Source organism: Vidua chalybeata, chromosome 15 (genome assembly GCF_026979565.1).
Source record: "Vidua chalybeata isolate OUT-0048 chromosome 15, bVidCha1 merged haplotype, whole genome shotgun sequence".
Classification (NCBI taxonomy): domain Eukaryota; kingdom Metazoa; phylum Chordata; class Aves; order Passeriformes; family Viduidae; genus Vidua; species Vidua chalybeata.
This window is the reverse complement of record NC_071544.1, coordinates 14,727,157-14,746,391: the sequence shown is the minus strand read 5'-3', so window position 1 is coordinate 14,746,391 and position 19,235 is coordinate 14,727,157. Positions and strand designations below refer to the sequence as shown.

At 44.6% G+C, this 19,235-nt stretch overlaps 2 protein-coding genes across 5 annotated transcripts; both read left to right on the top strand.

Moving 5' to 3' along the window:
• The first annotated feature begins 1,107 nt into the window (after positions 1 to 1,107).
• Positions 1,108 to 15,251, top strand: LOC128795617 (ovomucoid-like). 4 transcript variants are annotated; one of them, XM_053956573.1, is made up of 10 exons: positions 1,108 to 1,917; positions 2,618 to 2,770; positions 9,969 to 10,093; positions 11,040 to 11,059; positions 11,842 to 11,978; positions 12,441 to 12,498; positions 12,772 to 12,908; positions 13,450 to 13,510; positions 14,480 to 14,589; positions 15,070 to 15,251. In XM_053956573.1, exons 1-10 carry the CDS (start codon positions 1,742 to 1,744, stop codon positions 15,113 to 15,115), a joined length of 1,023 nt encoding a protein of 340 aa, XP_053812548.1. In that variant the 5' UTR covers positions 1,108 to 1,741; the 3' UTR covers positions 15,116 to 15,251. The 4 variants fall into 4 exon arrangements, with proteins under 4 accessions (XP_053812548.1, XP_053812550.1, XP_053812552.1 ...); XM_053956575.1 differs by lacking the exons at positions 1,108 to 1,917; positions 2,618 to 2,770 and adding an exon at positions 6,590 to 6,710; XM_053956577.1 differs by lacking the exons at positions 1,108 to 1,917; positions 2,618 to 2,770 and adding an exon at positions 6,870 to 6,888.
• A 1,681-nt stretch (positions 15,252 to 16,932) lies between these two features.
• Positions 16,933 to 19,100, top strand: LOC128795724 (ovomucoid-like). Its single transcript, XM_053956743.1, has 4 exons — positions 16,933 to 17,042; positions 17,889 to 17,911; positions 18,350 to 18,474; positions 18,918 to 19,100. Exons 1-4 carry the CDS (start codon positions 16,988 to 16,990, stop codon positions 18,961 to 18,963), a joined length of 249 nt encoding a protein of 82 aa, XP_053812718.1. The 5' UTR covers positions 16,933 to 16,987; the 3' UTR covers positions 18,964 to 19,100.
• The last annotated feature ends 135 nt before the right edge of the window (positions 19,101 to 19,235 follow it).

Genomic DNA, 19,235 nt, shown 5'->3' with positions numbered 1-19,235 from the left:
AGGGAAGTGATTGAGTCACTGACCCTAGAGAGATTTAAAAGATGCATAGATGTGGTGCTTCAGGACATGGTTTAGTGGTGGCCTTGGCAATGGTAATGCTTGGACTTGATGATCTTAGAGGTCTTTTCCAACCTAAACAATTCTATGATGAGGCAAAGACAAGCACATTCCAGAGGGACTATTGACTTTTTGTGGCTTAGGAGAGAGTAGAACAATACCAGGTTTCATGTGCCACTAAGAGACTTGAAAGGTGGTGTCAAGGCACAGTGGACTGAGCTGGGTGCCTGCTTGGGCACAGACAGAGGAATGGCTGAATGGGTGGATGTTACTGTGGTGGGAAACAGAAAGAGGTGACAGAATAGTTAAAGTTGGAAGGCACCCCTGGAGGGCATCTGGTCCATCCTCCCCAGTCAAGAAATCCCCAATCACCTTATGGAGCTCAGTGCTTGCAAAACTGCAAACAGCAGCCATCGCTGTGTGGGTGACAGATGCTTTAGTGCTGCTCAGCCTGCTGCTCCATCCCTGCCCAGGTGCAGGATGCTGCAGAGCACCGGGGCTTTCTTACTCACCTTGAGCTGCCTGAGCAGCTTCAAAATACTCAGGTTTGTCTCAAAAACCATTCCACAGTCATGCTGGGAAAGCTTGGCTTTTAACCTGGAAAGGAGCACTGAAAGGATCAGATGCAAGCATGGACTTAGTCCTGCTTTGGTGGACTCTTTATTTTTGCACTCTTGCCATGACCAGAAGTGGCCTTATAGCCTCAGTCAAGGATGAAGTGAAGGAAAAAAAAAAGACTTTGCAGAGCCTGCTATGGCTGCAGCATGAGGCATCTGAAATGCAGCTGGTGCCTCTCCAGATGCTGCCTGGCAGCCACAGCTCTGGGCAGGGGATGGAGCTGCCAGGACTGGACCAACTTTGACGTGTTTCACACTGATGATGATCCAGCCTCAGGATCTGTGACCTGTAAATGTACCAGAACATATCACAGAGGCTGTGTTTTAAAAATATAAATGTCCTCTCTCTTTCCGTGTTTGTCTGACTTATCTTTATAGTGTTATCAATGTTTTCTGAGTCTACAGTCATTTTTCTTGCAACACAAAGAGGGAGAAGAATGAGGCGAATCATTTAAATTTTGATTGATAAGTGGAATGTAGAAAACAATACTGAGTCCTTTCATATTGAGCTGGGAATTTTTTTTTTCATCTTTTATCAGCACTCACACATCTGCAACTTGAAAAAAAAAAGCCCCACAACTTTTCCTTGAGCGTGGCTGTACCTAAACTTCCTTCAAACCCGTTATCTAAAAATCTGTGCCTTTCAAAATTATGTCTGCTGATAATTTGCCTTGGTTTAGCTATTTTTTCATGTGCTGCATTTGTTAGTGAGGCATGTGGATGGGCTCAGACACTCTGTCACTCTCTTGAGGGATGCTGGAGAGTGACAAGGCTCATCCCACTGATTTTTAAATATTCATTTCAGAAGAATATTTAAACTATTTTAAAAGCATTTTTATAACCATATGTTCCTCAAACAAAAAAAAATATCCAGAAATAATTATTCAAACTCATTGTATCAATTGCACCATCCTATTTAACTGACAGTTGGCAAAGAAAATAGTTTAGGAACTTAAAAAAGTTCCTTGGACCTCTGTGTTATAAAGAAATATATAGCCCTGTTATGCACCCATTTCATCCATCAATATGTTCACACTCAGACATACTCATTCTCTTGCTGTAATTTAATGTTTGATACAGTTTTATTTGATTCTTTGCCATGCCCTGGGCTCTGGTTGCATGCTCTCCGTGGAGCAACGAGTAGAGAGGCAAAAAAGCAGAGAGCAGCAGTGGAAGGAGCCTGTCTCCAGCTGGCAGATATCCACACAGCCCAGGAGGGGTTTCCACATTTTCACCAGCTGAGGTGAGGCCCCGTGATTTTAAACATAACATGAAACTGCAAAGAATGAGTGTGCTGCTTCCTGCCTGCTTTTCATGCGTAGAAGTAAAACATTAATTTTGTTCAAGCCCCCTGAAGGCCGAGGAATGTTTGGATGTATTGCTTTGAGCTCTTTCTTGCATTCCCTTTAGAGCTGGGCTGCAGCCCATGCCCCAGGGCCATTGCTGAGGATGGCCAGTCAGGGCCCCCTGACCAAGTGCTGGAGCAGATCCGTGGCACAGATGGTTCCACTTACACCAGTGAATGTGGGATCTGTGCCTATAAAGTGTCATTCCGATGGAAGGAACATGCTTTCTGAGTGACAGTTCCCTAGCCCCTGGCCTCTCCCTGTGCTTTTCCAATTTATCCTCCTTTTCTCCATCTCCACTTGCTGTTTGTGCTTGGGGGTAAATCATGAAGATTTAGCTGAGGAAAAAAAAAATAGCTGAAGAAAGTATCTGGGGTGGAAATTCAAATGATGCAGCACATTCAGATGGCAGAGGTTTGTTGACTGATAGGTTTATAATAGTCAGAGACAGTAAAACCACTTCATTGTTGGTGGTTAACTCGGGTGAACTCTCCATCACTTGCCTCATTTGGGAGTTTTATGTACATTTCCAGCACTCATGTCCCTTTGGGAAAATGGTCATTCTGAGTCTCTAATGGCAGACTTTCCCTTCCCCAGAGAACGTGGGGCACTCAGGGCCTTGGGAACAGCCGTCCTCCCAGTGACTAAGAAGGAAGGCAAAGGAAGAAGCAGCCTGAACTCCCATTGCTCTCTGTGGCAGCATCCCAAACGGTGTCAGCCGGATGCTGAGCAGGCAGCGCAGGATTGGACGTAAGTGATGCATATACCTTCTGTTGACATTTTATTTGGCAGTGATTTAACACGAGCTTTCTAATATTGCTGTTCTCCACAGGCTTCATTCCAAAGTAGGAAGGGAAGGAGTGCAAAATGATGCAAAATATGAGACAAGTAGGAGAAATATTTCTTTGCTATAGAAGCATTCACAAACAACCTCCACTGACAGCAGCAGGAAAGTGCAGAATAACACGTTTCAAGACCAGAAAAGGAGGCACACAAAGCCTTTGCAGAGATCAGTGCATTCAGTTCTCCTGAGATAAGAATGTTTTGTCAGATTGCAAATGGGGCAGTGCCCAAACCATGGGATGTAGGAACCCTATGATGATATATAATACAGCAGTTGTCATGCATATATAACTTACTAAGTAAATACCTGGTTATTTTGGGTTACTTTGCTACTGCAATAGTTCAGAGAGGGTAGAATTCCTGCTGTCTACCTCAGTTTTACTGTAAAACAGTAAAATCCTGTAATTGGGCATCCTGTGTCCTTCTGTCAGCACCAACTGTGTTTCACCCATGTCCAGATGCAAAGAATCAGCCAGTGGTCTCATTAAAGCTCAGCTCTGCAGAATAAATGAAATTGTTGCCCTTTGTTTTGATGTTAATAATGAAGATGTGTTCAGTGGTTATGATGCCAATAGTCCTTCAGCTATAGAAATTCTTTCCATCCAGTTCAGCCTCTCCCAGCCAAGTGCTGAAGCTATAGCACCGTGATATATCCTGCCTCTCACCCTCTCCTCCCTGCTGTTCCCACCAGGAAGAGCAGTGAACTTTCATTCTGAGCCTATTGCACCTCTCTCTTGTTGCTGCTTTATTTACAAGATCATTCTTAAATATCAAACCCTCATTTATCCCATATCCCTGGGGCTACTCGTTTTATTCCCACACAGAAAAGCAAGCACCTTCACTTGTCTTTTCCAAACATTATTCCTTATATGCATTTTTGCTGGTTTGTTGGTTGATAAGGTGAGACCTGGGGGCATGTTTTTGTTTGGTGCTCTGCTTGCTTCTGTTCTGCATCATCCTGTGGTTTCACATGGAAAAAAAAGATTTTGCATGGGGATGTGATCCCCTGATTTTTCTTGGGGCAGAGTGATGCCTGCAGGTAACAGTGGCCCTCCTGATTGCTTCCTCCCACGTGGGATTTGTGCAGGGGGACATACCCTTGAAATGTTTATCTAAGCCTCCCCCTTTACAACAATTCCTCTGCTACATGTCACTGTCTGTGTATAAACTTCTTCCCCCCTGGTTCCCCCAAGCTGGGCAGAGCCTCAGCCCACCCTGTTCTGAGCTCACATGAAGCAAATCCCAGACCTGGACCCAAAGGGCTCAGTTACAGACTTATGGATGATTGCAGACATGGTGCTGGTCCAAAAGCCCGGAGTCTAAGGCTTTGGCCATTTACCCAGGGAAATTCTCCCTTGGTTACCTACTGCTCCATGTAGAGCTTAGGAAAGTCACTCCTTCTGGACTCTGATCAAGAGCATGAAAGGAAACTGTAACTCATTTACAGCCAGACCTGCCCAAATCCCCAAACTGTGTGTTACTTACCAAGAGGAAGGAGATGTAAACATTGAAGGTTAATTACCCTCTTGTCAAGAACACTTTGTGATCTATAGACATATCTGTCAATCTTACAAAACAGAACTGAGGGGAGTGAGCACTGGAGGCATGTCCCCATGATAAATTAATGAGACTTGGCAGCTCAGTGTGAAGAGATGATCCCTGTACTTCATGTGAGACAATAACCTGGCTCCCCAGCCAGCCTGGCCACAGATTTTGTGCTGCAGTCACATCCGGGATGGTTATCCCTCTGTAAACAAACCCTGCAATGCAGCTGTCCAGGGATCAAACCATCTTCCTTGAGGCCTTCACTTTCCTCTCTGCTGCTCAATGTGCAGCAAGTGCTCATCCCAACCACACTAGATCACTTTTCCCAGCCCTGCCTGTTAGTCAGTTAAAATATCTTACTTCTGCCTCTCCGCCTCTCTCAGCAGTGACACTCCTTGGTGGGTCACAGAGCTGCCTGAAATCCGAGGGACACAGCCACAGTCCCCCTGCTGTGTGCTATTCTGGAGATGTGAGTGCTGCTACATGACTGGTAGTTTGAAAATGTGTTCAACTATTCCCCTGGTTTATATAACCTCAAAGCAATTTGCCTTCATAGCTGAACATGCTTATTCGTTCTATTTTAACTGTGCATTGAGCTATAAATAATGTCTCATTGCAGATAAGAATCTATTGAATTTTATTATTTGTTTTTCTACCTTTGGAAGATTTTCTCCTGAAGGAGACTTTCCCAGCCTAGCAGTGAAGTTGCCTGATTGACTCTGTCCTGCCAGGCAGCCATGAATGGTGTCAATCCCAGGTCAGCTGCCACTTCCCTGCAGCCACCTCCTCATTGCTCCTGCTTGGGCTGTGGCAAAGATGAGATGAGTGCTCAGTGATGCAGAGCTGAGATCACTGAAGTGTTAGGGAAACTGATTAAACCAATGATTTCCTGTTCCTCTGATCAGCTGCAGGTTAACACCTCTGTGTTACCTCCAGCCCACCTTCCCTGCGGTACATTCACCACAAAGAGCAATAACCTGGCTCAGTGTCCAGCCAAATTGTGTTGGTTGCTGCCTCCTTTTTCTGATGTTCATTGTGGCATTGTCCTGCTTCCTCATGAGTTACTCCTGCCTTCTGTGATGGAGCCCTGACCTGACATCCTTATCATGCAGAAACTTCTCAGAGCTGGAGCAGAGCACGAGCTGGGAGGTGAAGGATGGAGATGTGTCCTCAGAGCTGCTGCTCCTGCTGACACCCACGTCTGGTCCAGGCTGCAGCACAGCAGGGAAGTAGATGATAATTTTGGTACCTCTGTGGTGCAGATAACTTTTCTTGAAATTCAAATGCTGATGCTCTTCTGGAGAAGGGTTGTGGTGGCAAAGTGCTGGGCTCATGCAGAAGTGAGGAGACTTTGAAATCATTGAGAGCTAATAATGTTAAAATTTGGATGGTTCATTATGTGGTTTTATTTTGAGAATTATTACAATCCACTCTTTCTGTTGTACATGTTACTGGTCACCCCCTGTAAAAACATTCTGGGAGCTCTTTGTAGAGCTTACCTGTGACCCTTTAGTAAAGGCTGGAGGAAAATTCTGAGAAGACTCTCCTGGGTCATAGAGAAATACGATTTTTTAAATTAATAACAACTATTTATAGGAGAAAGAATTATATAAGTACAATATAAATAAAATAATTCAAGTTGTAAGAGCTCTCCAGAGGTCTGTGACTCAAGCCTTGATCAAAGCAAGGGCAAAGTCAAAGGCAGGTCAGTGTGCCCAGGGCCTTTCTTTTTCATTTGGGTTTTCAATTGCACCGAGGAAGGACATGCATGGCCTCTCTGCTTTCTGTGCTTGATCATCCTCATGACAAGGAATAACTCCTCACATTCATTCAGAAATTAATCCTTTTGCCATACAGCTTAGAGAAGACTCTGGCTCTGCCTTATCTCTAACCCCATCAGGGAGCTGCAGACAGCAATGTGATCCCAATAGCCATCTATTCTCCAGGATGAAGCCCAGCTCCTTCAGGTTTCCTGGAATGCCCTGTGCCCCTGTCCCTGGGTAACCTGCTTGCCTCTGCTGGACTCATTCCCATGTGTCAACATCTGCCCTTGTAGTGGGGCCAAATACATTTAATTCATTGCATAAGTAATGTCAAACCATGTTAGCCTTCACCTGCAGGGTACAAAGTTCTGCCCATGGTCTTATTAGTTCAGGAAAACATCCACTGGCATTACCTGGATCAAGTTGTATTTAATAAGTTCTTAAACACATGGATATGTTTTGATAGTGAGATGTTTTTAATCATATCAGCGACTTTGTTTGCTTTATTGCTCAGTTCAAATGAGGCCTTCAAGCACCAGGTAAGAGGCAGAGCTTCCATTTGTGCTGTACTGGTTTCTCCAGGCATGTGGCTCAGTGCAGTTATTGGCCACACTGTGACCAAAAGAAAGCCAGAGATGAAAACTGCAGCCTGAATTGTGTTTGGCAGGCATTTTGGAGAGATCCGAGGCATTTTCATGAAAGAGCTGCCACTGATTGGTATTTCCCACTTTTACAGCAGTTATTTGTTAATTAAATAATGTGACAAACCCCAGGAGTGTTTAGAAAAGTGTATTAAATTATTTGCCATTTATTTATCAATGTGTTATTTATGCTGAGATGTTGCAAATCTACTAAGAAAATTCTTCAACCTCGGTTTTGATTCTTTCAGAGAATATGAAATCGATACTGAAAAAAAAACTGTAATGGGAAATGCAAAACAAGAAATGAGTAAGTCAGAGAGGATGTTATATAATCCTGCCCTGCTGTCAGCATACAGACCTTATGGTCTGTATGGCTCAGAACCATAACAGGCAGCACCCTGAGGTGTGGCACTGCCTTTGCTTACCTGCAGATTAAAGAATCATAGAATTTTGGGGTTTGGAAGAGACCTTAAAGATAATTTTGGTCCAACTCCTCTGCCATAGGCAGGGACACCTTCCAGTGTCCCAGGTTGCTCCAATCCCTGCCCAACCTGGCCTTGGACACTTCCAGGGATAGGGAAGCCACAGCTCCTCTGGGCAGCCTGTGCCAGGACCTCCCACTAAGGAATTTCTCCCTAATACTTAATCTAAACCTACCCTCTTTCTGCTTAAAGCCTTTCCATTCCCCCTTGTCCTATCACTTCATAGCTCTTGTCCAAAGTCCATCTCCAGCTCTCTTGTAGGATCTCTGCCCTCGTGCTGGCTGCTGCACACAGAGGATTTTCCTTTAGCCAAATGGCCATTAGCCATATGCTGCATCTGACTTTGAGGATTAGAAGACCATAATGAAGTGGATTACAGCAGATCAGTGGCAGGATTGCAAACCAAATCCTCTTTCTAACTGTTCTTGCAGGCGTAGCTAAGGCCTGAGCGACCTGTCCTGCAGCACGAGCTTAGCCAGCTGTGGCATTTTTCCACGCTGCTGTCAGGGGTGGGATAATCTGGAGCTGCAGCCCTGGGTGGGGAGGCTATGGATGCTGAATGGCTGCAGGCTGTGAAGTGTCTGAAACCTGGGGATTTCTGGGTGTCACTTTTGTGGTTTGCCTAGGGGGTACCTGAGGGGCTCAGGGTGTCCCCCAGTCACCATTTAATTGTTGCAGACTTGAGCCTCCCTGAAGTGTCTGTAGGTGAGAGAGAGAAAGAAAGGATCTGCTGGACATCCAACAGGCATTGTGGTGGTCAGAGAAAATCTGAGTTGCCGGGGGCCAGTGCCAGACCTAGTGCTGAACCCAGGAGTTGACGTGGAAAATTTTTCTCTGGTGTAACACGTGCCAGACTTTGGCAGGGAGCTGCTCTCCTGTCATCAGGAGAGGTTGGTCTTGCCCAAAGGACAGCACTGTCCAGGGTTGGGGCTGCAAAGGCTGGTGAGGATGGTTTGGAGAGGTCTTGGCTGGAGGAGGCAGTGGCAAAGTCCATATTTAACCCAGAAAGATGTAGCCCCCTCCAACTCTGCAGAGCCTGCACAGGTAAAAGCAGCAACTGTGACATGTAGGGAGCAGCTCCAGTAACTCCTGCATATGCTCAGGGAAAAGTGTTTGGCTTCCAGAGATGCTGTTCACAAGACACATCAGGGCAATATATCCTGAAGATGTGCCAAATCTGTCTGAAATATTCATGCATGCTCCCTGTAATTTATAGAAACAATCACAGCAGCATAATTATTTCAATGCTTCTCCCTGTGAAGAATCTCATCTCTTGGATGTGAAAATGTGACCTGCATATCCACACAGCCATGCTGTGGCCTTCTGGGCGTGCCAGGAGAGATGATTCCATGCACTATCCAATATATCCATGTAAGGATCAAAATATACCCTTTAGACTACTGTGGTGGATCAGACAGCAACACATTTGCTTGGGGTGAATTGCAATGATTTCAGATGAATTTCATTTGTCTAATGGGCGGTGCCTGGTTTGTTAAAGGTAGTCCCTGTAAAGCATCTTTTGCTCTGCACCTCCCATAGTTCTGAAGTCTACCCTGAGCACAATGCTCAGCTCCAATGACCCCCCAAAAACCCCCCAGTACTCTTGCCATTTTGAACCTGTGAAAGGGGCGAGGAACAGGTTACAGGCAGAACCCACTCCTGCAAAATTACAGCTACTAAAAGAGCAGAGATGCAGCCCTGCTCCTAGGCAGGAGCAATTTGGAGATGACACAAAGGCTGGTGGTGTGAGACAGACAGGGAAATGGGGACAGATTCTATATTTTAAGTCTCATTTTCTAAAATATCTGCGAGAAGAAAGGACCTACTGTACTTTCAGGCGTAGCTGGTGCAATGTAAATAGGTTCCCAAACCTTCAGCGTCTTTTGTTCTTCAGATGGCTTGGCTGAACACTCTGAATCCGTGTGTTTGACTGGGACTGGGTCTGTAAATAAGTGCTCCCTGTTGCTAAGGTTCAAGTGACATTTTTAGTGGCATTTGACAGATTTTTAACCTGCTTTCAAGTCTTCTACTGAGCTCTTCTATACCCAGGCAGTGAAACTGTCAAAGTCTTGGCTTTACTCAAACTAGTGCTAAAAATCTTTGGATTCACAGGTTGGACACAGTCCTGCCAGACTTGTCTGATGAAGCTTGACTGGTGCTGCTGATGGCAAAGCCACACCTGACCTGTGTTTGTACCTAGAAGTGATTATCTGGGAATTTGGGGAGAAAAACCCACCCAAAACCAGAAAGGAAAGCAGAGACTCAGCCTGGTCTGCAGGCAGGGTGGGACTGCATCCTGCCTAAGCTGCTCCCTGATGGGAGATGTTGTTCTGCAAATAGAGAACAAATCTCTGGAACAAGAGACAAATCAGTGGCCTGCTCTTTACTCCCTTCAATATTTTGTGCTTCTTACATTTCCACTAGAATCCCAAAGAGGTTTCTTTTGTCCAAAAGGCTGTTTGTTTGCTTTTGACCACTCAGAACTTGCGATACTTGTCTTGATCTATTAACCAGGTGTCCAGCCAAAATCAATTGCCTAGCAGATGCAGACCATTACCCGAAAAGTCAAGACCTCCATAAATATTACCGGCCTCATTGTGCTGGTGACAGATTCTGCAGGTTGTTTTATGTTACAGTTGAACAGTTTAGACATTGCATTTGTATATATTTGCAGCCAGCTCTGGAGGGACCATCTCGTGAGCAGAGTGGGAGCAGGCAGCCTGCAGACTCCAGACACCTCCACCATGACCACGGCAGGGCTTTTGGTGCTCCTCTCCTTCGCGCTTTGCTGCGTCCCAGGTGAGTGACTCTCCAGGTGTCTGAGTCCTGGCTGTCTTCAAAAGGATAAGACAGAGGATTCCAAGAGAGAAAATCTCCTTCAGAGGGCTCTGCTGCCTCGGTTGGCATCGTGCAGGTTGCAGGAGTGTATTTCAGGATAGTCCTCAATGGCTCGCTGCTGTAGCTGATTGTTTGTCATAAATATAAGTAACAGCAAGTGGAGTTCTGTTACTGCTGTTACACTTTGTACACTGATGTTCTCACACCATTACACTGCTTAGACTTGTACAATTACAGCAAAATGGATGAATACTTGAAATAAGGCCATGAGGAGGGGGTCAGACCTCCAGTAACTAGTAAGGAAAATATTATAATGGCACAAGCAAGTTCTCTGCAAGACCCTGGCAAATTTCCTGCAATGCTCTTTCTGCTAATGGAACAGCAAGAGATGAAAACAAGCCAGACTCTGATGTTCTTACTGCATATTCACAACTGATGAAATTACAAAGCCAAAGATATTTTTTTCACACTCGCCTTCTTTCAAATCCATATTTCTGTCAACAGATGCTGTGTGTATTTGCTTATCCTGCAGGTGACTATTTGCATTTGTCTCTGTTGATTCAGGTGTATTTTCAGATACACAACAGCAGTGCTTTAGGGTCAAAACGGATATGTAAAAAGATAACGAAGGAAAAGCTCTTTTGTTTTCAATTAATAAATCTACATGTCTCAGAACAAAGCTATTCATAAAGGTGTTTCATCACAGCCAGCAATAAGCAATGCTATTGTACTTATCAACATAAAGGAAAAAAAATCATACATAGTTTATTTAGTTCAAAAAACAATCACTGGAAATCATTCAGCTTGGTCCTGTGCACAGGAATTTTACATCCATATTTCCAGCTTCAACAGAGGTCTTATCATATTGGCTTTTGTTCATACTTTATGCCTCTCTTTTCTTTTCCAGATACTGCCATTGGGATTGAGGTAAGTGGAAGATTTCTTTCTGTCACCTTTCTCAAGTATGTGGCCTGATAAAGACGTAACCAAAGGAATGGGAAAAACCTCCAGCCTGTAGGTACTCAGCTGTTTTACATCTAAGTGTGACACTTGGGTCACTGTAATCAGATTCTACAGTGTAAAACATTAAATTATACTGCCCTTGGCTGTACATCTATGCTGTATGTTAATAACGTTTTAGTACTAATGATACAATGTTTTTGGATTAATTAATTTTTCAGCACTTTAGACTGGTCTAAGCTTTAAGCTGGAAATATATAGCTGGTTCTAAATGGAAGCAATAGAATGGTATCAGAACCTACCTGAGGGCAACCTACTGAAAGACTAAAATACTCTGAGCTGATCCAGCTTCCCTGCAGCTCAGTAGTCTTGGTCCTCTGAAAAAAACATGATCAATGTTTATTAAGAATGAAAAAGTAAAACCAGAAGTACAGTGGAGGGGCACAAGAATAGAACCAGGGACCAATGGAGAGCCTTTATAAAATCACGTCAAGTGAGCATGAGAGACCAGCACTGGTTTATCCCATCCAAGGGGATGCATGGTTTTAGCTCTTCCCTCCTCCTCCTCCTCTTCTCCTGCTCTGTGGGAACATCTCTGCAGGAAGGATTCACCAGTTACCTGATGGACCCGCGGCAGAAATTTGTGCTGTGACAGTGAGGACTGGTTGTACCAGCTCAGTGTCCCACACAAAACGAGAGCTGTGAACGTCGCAGGTCTTCTCAGCCTGTTGCTGTGATTCCTCTGGCAGGTGGACTGCAGTACATATCCCAACACCACAAACGAGGAGGGCAAAGAGGTGCTGGTCTGCAGCGAGGCCGTCAGCCCCATCTGCGGATCCGACGGCGTCACCTACGGCAACGAGTGCCTGCTCTGTGCCTACAACGCGTATGTTCTGCGTGGGGACAGCGTGGGGACAGCATGGGGACCCCAGGCAGCACAGCTCAGAGCTCCTGGCAGCACCAATTCCTTCAAAATGAGCTTGGCTATCACGGCACAGCGCTCAGGCAGAGCTTTGGTCACTGTGTCTTTCTTTTGCTTCTGTAATTTATTCAGGTTTTTTCCTTCTCCGTCTCAAGAAGTAGCCAGGTGATGGCTCTGAGAGCACATTTCATCACAGCAAAAGGATAGACATGCTCTGCTCGAGGCTGCCCAAAATGGTCCTAAAGCTTCCCAGGGTTTTACATCCCTGCCAGCTGCTCAGCTGGTTAGGGAGAGTGGCACTACCTTCTCAAATATAAAAGAAGCCTGACTGAGAAAGAGTCAGTTTTCCCTTGTATTAATTCTAGCACCTAGGATGTAGCAAGACATCTTTGCTGAATTTCCTAACATTTGTCTTTTCCTCTGCAGAGAATATGGAACCAATGTCAGCAAAGACCACGATGGAGAATGCAAGGAAGTTGCCCCTGTAAGTTAAACCAAGGGCAAAACAAGGGGTGTGTCCTGCTTCTGAGTGGCCAAAGGTGCTTATTGAAATAATTCAAACCCTAAACAAGAGTACAGATGAGCTGCCAGAATCTTGCACTGATCACCTCCAAGTGAACTCTCATCATGGTGACTGACAGAAAAGCTTTTCTCCTGCTGTGGTGCTGTCCTGCGAGGCCAGGCACACACACTCACCAGACCTACTTGTGTGCTGTAAGCAAGGCCTTCACCAGGGCTTTGTCTGTTCCCTCACCAGGTGGATTGCAGCAGGTACCCCAACACAACCAGTGAGGAGGGCAAAGTGGTGCTGGTCTGCAACAGAGACAACAGCCCCGTCTGCGGGACCGACTGGGTCACCTACGACAACGAGTGCCTGCTCTGCGCCCGGAACCTGTGAGTACTGAGCACAGGGACCAGGGCTTGGTGCTCCTGGAAATGCTCCTTTGGATAGCAGGACTTCTTCCAAGGCCTTTTCTGTGAGGTGCTTAGACTTTGACCCTCCTCTTTTCCTCCTGTCTAAACCTTCTTTTCCTCTGTGATTAGAAGGAAAGCTGTGCCTTTCGTTTAGACAGAGAAGGCTGGCTGGGGGTCTCACACAGGACAGGATGCTTCTCTTAACTAACTTAAAAGGGTCTGTGTGGCAGATGCTGCCTTGCAGAGGACAACAACTAACCCAGGGGGCATTGAGATTGTCACACAACCTGTCTCCTCATCCACCCTGACCCCTGTCCCGCACATCTTGCTATAAACCAGCTCTCTGGCAGGCAGTGATGCCACCTGAGCTGGTCCCTGGAGCCACATGGGCACAACTTAAGCTGGATGCCTCCTGTATCCCATACATTGTGCCTGAGGCTGCTCAGCATTCCTGTGTGATGGGGTTCAGCAGAACAGGTTGCTTGTAGAGCTCCCTAATGCAGGTCTCTTCCCTTCCCAGAGAGGCTGGAACCAGTGTTGGCAAGAAGAATGATGGTGAATGCAAGAAAGAAATTATCACAGTAAGTGAATTGGGTGATCAGGGGCTGGGGTTTGGTCCTGCTGCTGTCAGGGGAAGCACTGCCAGTGTCTGCAGCAGCCCCCAGACCAGCAGTGTCCTGCAGAAGTGAAACAGCTGCTGTGCTGCAGGACGGGAGAGATTTTGCTTTCTCTACATGTAATAAACGTTACTCATGTGAATGCCAGGAAAGGAGCAGGTGACTGCTCAGGAAGGGATGAGTAAAAGGGTAGTAGAAATAATCCATCAGGGCAGAGCTGTGGATAAGAACAGAGAATGGCTTTTGCGGTCAGCCCAATGGTCCTTCTAGCCCGTGGCAACTTGGTGCAGAGCCTGCAGGGGCTGTGAGCATTGTGTAGGACAGAGTGAGAGTGCAGAATGTAGAGAAGAGTGACTTCTACCCTAGGTGTGATTTCTGTATAGTCAGTAAGCCTTGATAGATTTCTCCTCCATGAAATTCCTCAGCCTCTTCCTGCACCCAGACACATTTTTAGCTCCACAATGCTCCTCAGCAAATGTAGCACCCTTTTCTCCAGGGAACAGAATCCCACTCCTGCAGTATCCAGCTACATGCTGATCTTCCAGTTTTAAGACTGCAGGAGGGATAGTGGACCTTTATAGAGGATCAGCACTCCATTTCTCCAGAAACCAGTATTTTTCCATTTAATTTCCTGGCCAGCTTGGGAGCACAGAGCACGGCACCTTAACTGAGTGAACTGCTGCTGCTTGGAAATGCCATGACCAGGTTATGATATACATCTCTTCAAACAGGAAATTATGATCTATTTTTATATTATTAAATTCTCCTGGCATAGGAGAAACTGACACCTGTGTTTATATCAGATGTGCAAGGAAGTTAATTACTTTTGGTAAGATTGGTATCACTAGCACTGCAGCTCTAGCTCAGGGTTCAAGCCCTTGTGCTACTGACTCCTTCACATCAGACTCTTTTATTCTTGTTTATTTTTTACAGGTTGACTGCAGTGACTATCCCAAACCTGTCTGCTCACTTGACTACATGCCTCTCTGTGGCTCTGACAACACAACGTACAACAATAAGTGTGTCTTCTGCAACGCAGTCGTGTATGTAGAAATATGAGTGATGTTTGTGATATCAGTTGCCTCCTGTGGGCACAAGTTTGCACAGTTACTGCTTTTTTTGTTTGCTAGATAATGTTGATTAGGGATTTGGGACAGGAAGGAATGCCAGCCACCGTGTCAAGCATTCATTTATTTTTTTCATTAGAGCATAAAAAAAGCTACGGCTGCTTTGTTAGTGTGAATGGTTTGAAGACCATTTAATCTTAATGGAATTTTTCTTGCATGTTGCAAAGGAAATGAAATTCCTTTCCTTTTGAAATCCCACAGATATTTTCAGTCTTAAGAATGGGTTAAATTGTTTCACACATGTCTTAACAATCAAATAGCAAATGGGATTATGAGTCTGCAAGTTCCTTGGCTCTGGGGCAGGATCCCATCTGACACCATCACTAGGAGCCATCAAAAAGATTATAGCAGGCAGGACTCTGTGTTTAATTCATTCTTTCCTCTCCTTGCTTTCAGGGACAGCAATGGGACTATCACTTTAAACCATTTTGGAAAATGCTGAGTATAAGTGCCAAGAGAATTCACCACAGGATCCCCACTGGAAAATCCCAGATAAAGATCTCACCTCAGTTCATCTCACCCTCTGGGGAACTCAGCTCACTCCTGATTTTCTTTCTCAATAAACTAAATCAGCAACATTTCGCTGTCTTCTTTCATGTGTTGCCTCATGAAACATTGTCATGATTTATTGAATGATGATACCAGACAGAATAGGTTACGTGCTCAAAGCTCTGGGATAGAACAAGAACAACATCTTGCTCCCCTCCCTCTCATAAAAGGCAGAAAATGAAATACAGATGCTCAAACCCCAGAGCTGTGTGTCTTTGCACATAAATGACAGTATCCCTGCATTAGTGCTCAGAGCCTTTAATGTTTGACCTTGGAAAGGGCTGAAGTGGTGACACAGGAGGGTCTCTCCTAAGGTGCTCCTGGTGCATTTTCCTTGCCACACCTTGGTGTCACTGCCCAGAGCTGATCCCTGGCTCTGTCCTCACCTGAAGTGTTGCTTTCTCAAGGGCACTCCTGAGAGTGGGCCCATATTTCTCAGACATGTGCATTTTCTCTGTCTATTTGTCTAAGTCCTCCAACTGACTTATTACCAGATTCTTCTCATCTCAGAGTCGTCCTTTAACACCCTTCAAGTGTTTTGAGATTAATGCCTTCCTAGGTGTGGTGCCTACTCCTGCCTACTTGTCTTCTCTCAGTCTTCAATTACACAATGTTCTTTGCCAGCCCAAGGAGTATTTCAGCAGTGTTTCAAAACCCAAAGACAAAGTATCCTTCTGTTTCTTGAGAGTGTGACCTGTCATTGGCGTATTGTGCATAAAATTTATTTTGCTTTTGTCTTCTGTTTGAGTATTGAATTGGGTTTTGGTTTTTTTTTGGTTTTTTTTTTTTTTTTTGGATCCACACAAGAGAGGCATAAATAAATTGGGCTCATGCCTTCTAAAATGTAATATCTCCCACATGCATTTCTTCTGGGAATCAAAGGAGAGGGGTGCTTGTTCTCCTTGATGGAGGTTGTCCCAAAAAGCAATGCTTTGGTGGTAAAACAAAGGATTTATGCAGAGATGGGCAGATGGATGAAGCAGTGATTTCCAGATAGGGTTCAGCTTTTCTAGGATCCATGCTAGGGTCTCAAATCATTCTGTCATCATCATACTAAAAGTCTATTACTGCAAAGCTAATGGCTTTTAGGGGAAACAACAATTCTAAATCTTTTTTTTTTTTTTTGCATGGTCCCAAAGAAGTTTCTCCATCCCTTGTCATTTCCCAGGACTCCTTTCAGTGTCTGGGACACCCTCTTGCTTGCCTTCCTGATTCATTGTTTTCCTGCTTTCACTATAACTTAGTGATGTTTTACTTGGGTGAAGCACAAAAATAAAAGGAGAACCTTTCTGCTACGGAAGCATTTCATTCAATGTTTTTCTTGAGAAAAAGCACTGCACAAAAATAGGCAGTGATAGGTGAACAGAGAAAATCTGACAGCACTTTGTACAGTGGCTCTTTTGCCTGCAGGAATTTTCTATGGTCCTTCAGAAGGAAACTGTCACATATTTAACTTAAAATAACGACGCAGAGGGTGTATCTCACACATCTAAACTTCTCGTGACTCCCGTTGATGAAGAAACACCATTCTTGGCTTACAGCACAGCTTACCTTTACTGATATTACCACTGAGACAAAAGGCTGGAAATGTTGCTCCAGGATAAGGGTGGATAAGGCAAATATGAACATGCACAAACATCCCCCCCCCCCGCCCCCCCAGTGGTGCAGGCGTACATATAAGCGTGGTTGCCACCTGAGGACAGAATCCAGGTTGTGTTTCCTGAGCAAAAGCCAAGCTCTGCTGCTCACAGCTCATCCAGCCACCATGAAGATCACGGGGGTGCTGCTTCTGCTCTCTCTGGCCCTGTTCTTCATCTCAGGTGAGTGGCTCCACTGCCTCCTGCTCTGCCTTGGAGTAAGCGCTGGCTGTCTTCAAAACCACAAAAAAACATCCTCAGACTGGAAAGAGCTCCATTCTGCAAGGACTTATTTACTCCTAGAAAGATAGTGTTGAAAAGACTTGACATCAGAGACTATCACTTATGGGGTAATATTTTAGCAACAGAACTGAGTGGGTAAGAACAACTGTGGGAACAGCTCTACTCTCAGTGCTAGTTTATGCATAATGAAAGAAGTGACATGTACGTGGTGCAACCCGGAGACTCAGACAACCAGTATTTAACCTCTGAAATGTTGCAGAAACACAAATAATTTTACTGAATGAAAGTGAACATTTTTTGTAGTCATCCTGAACCGAGGTGCAGTTTGAGTGCCTGAACTGCTGTAGAAGCTTTATAAATTCACCCCTCACTAAATACTATTCTTATTTAAAAGTAATATTGGCAATGCATATAAGATGCTGCCTCTGTGTACTTGTCAGCTTTATGTCCCTGTTTACCTCGATAATTCGCTTTGCTTTGAGTTTATGTCCTGTTCCATCCTTTGAACCATGGAAAATGCCTTTCTCTTCTTTTATTTTACACAGCTTTTCCCATTTTGACTGTAACTCTTATTAAAAAAAAAATACTGCAGAATCAACATACAGTATGGCACAACATTTTGCCTGAAATTCCTTTTGTCTAAGAATAATTTGCTAACACACAGGGAGTTGGAGGATATGTATTCAGGGCATGCATTGTCAGACTTCAACAGAATCCATGAATTGCATTTGTAACATATTTTGTTTGTTCTTATTCTTTTTTTTTTTTTTTTTTTTTTTCTTTTAGTTCCAGCTACTGATGTGCTGCAGGTAAGGGACAGATTTTTCTATTCTCCATCCCTTCTTTCCTTAAAGCAGTTTCTGTATAAATCTTTACTAATCACATCACGATGGAGCCTTTCAAAATCCTGAGGCACCCAGCTGCCTGAGCAATATTTGCCACAGATATTATCCAGTGAAATTGCCATTTTCATCTGGTGATAGTTTCAACAAGTAGGGCAGTATTCAGTTCATGTCCAAGTTGTTGTCAAAGTTACTGCAGCATCATTTGCAGTGGTTACACAGGCTCTGCATGGCTGGAGGCAGCACTCCACTGCATCCTGCCCTGGGCTTTTCCTCAGCATCTGCTCTGGGCAGTTAGGGGGCAGCTCAAGGGGTGTGTGGGGCCTCCTAATGTCACCTTTCTCACCCAGCTTTGGTTGAGAGCTCTTTTTTTTTTTTTTTTTTTTTTTTTTTTTGTGAATACAGGCTGCACCCATCTACTGCAGGAACCAGAGGGCTCTCAGGAATATGTGTACCATGGAGTATGTCCCTCACTGTGGCTCTGATGGTGTCACCTACCCCAACAAATGCATGTTCTGCAATGCCTTCCTGTACGTATGGAATAAATCTCTTCACCTACTAAGTGGTGAATTAACCTAGCTTAAACTGGCTAATCAGTCTTGGAGACAGGTTGGAGAAGTAAAGTTCTTTTATTTCATTTGTTTTTTCTCTCACCAGCAAGGGTAATATTTTTTTTGGGGGGGGGGCGGGAGAGTTTGCTAGGAACTCCTTTCTTTCACATATAAAGAGACAACAGAGTGTTCTCAGTTTTCCTCTTAAGTGACTTGCAAAAGAGCTTTCTCTCATCAAACAAAGCCTGTTTCCTACAGACTCTTTGGTCTTTTAAATTAAGAACTTTTCTTGTCTTTATATGTCAATAATAAAAGGAAATATGTGGAATAGAGTTCAGAAGTCCCTCTGTGGTGCAGAGGGACAGACCAACAGTAAAAGCCCAGATGTTCTGATTCTGAGGTCCTGGTTTCTTTCTCTGCAGGAGAAGCCGTGGAGTTCTTGGTTTGAGGTCTCTTGATGCATGTTAAGTTCTTGACTGGATTCAGCTGAGAAAGAACAGCCCTCCCTGGCAATGCTCCCCATGTTCCTAAACCCTTGACCTGACCCTTGAAAACCTCTTATCAATCGTGAAACCTCTGATAATAAAAAAAAGACCCAGCATTTATGTCGTCCTTTAGTCTCATTTTGGTTTTACCTAATATGTTGCATGATTATACCAGTGCAGCAACCCTGGGCTGTGGGAATGAGTGGGCAAATTGCAGGGACAGGGAGAATGGTGTTCTGATCTACAAAAATATCA

What these genes read in the sequence shown, in the direction of transcription:
- LOC128795724 (XM_053956743.1), top strand. Translation starts at nt 16,988, where the DNA reads ATGAAGATCACGGGGGTGCTGCTTCTGCTCTCTCTGGCCCTGTTCTTC. An exon ending in GGCCCTGTTCTTCATCTCAG is followed by an intron (nt 17,043 to 17,888) that starts GTGAGTGGCTCC and finishes TTTTTCTTTTAG; the next exon opens with TTCCAGCTACTGATGTGCTG. An exon ending in ATGTTCTGCAATGCCTTCCT is followed by an intron (nt 18,475 to 18,917) that starts GTACGTATGGAA and finishes CTTTCTCTGCAG; the next exon opens with GAGAAGCCGTGGAGTTCTTG.
- LOC128795617 (XM_053956573.1), top strand. Translation starts at nt 1,742, where the DNA reads ATGTTTGATACAGTTTTATTTGATTCTTTGCCATGCCCTGGGCTCTGG. An exon ending in ATACTGCCATTGGGATTGAG is followed by an intron (nt 11,060 to 11,841) that starts GTAAGTGGAAGA and finishes TTCCTCTGGCAG; the next exon opens with GTGGACTGCAGTACATATCC. An exon ending in CTGCTCTGTGCCTACAACGC is followed by an intron (nt 11,979 to 12,440) that starts GTATGTTCTGCG and finishes TTTCCTCTGCAG; the next exon opens with AGAATATGGAACCAATGTCA.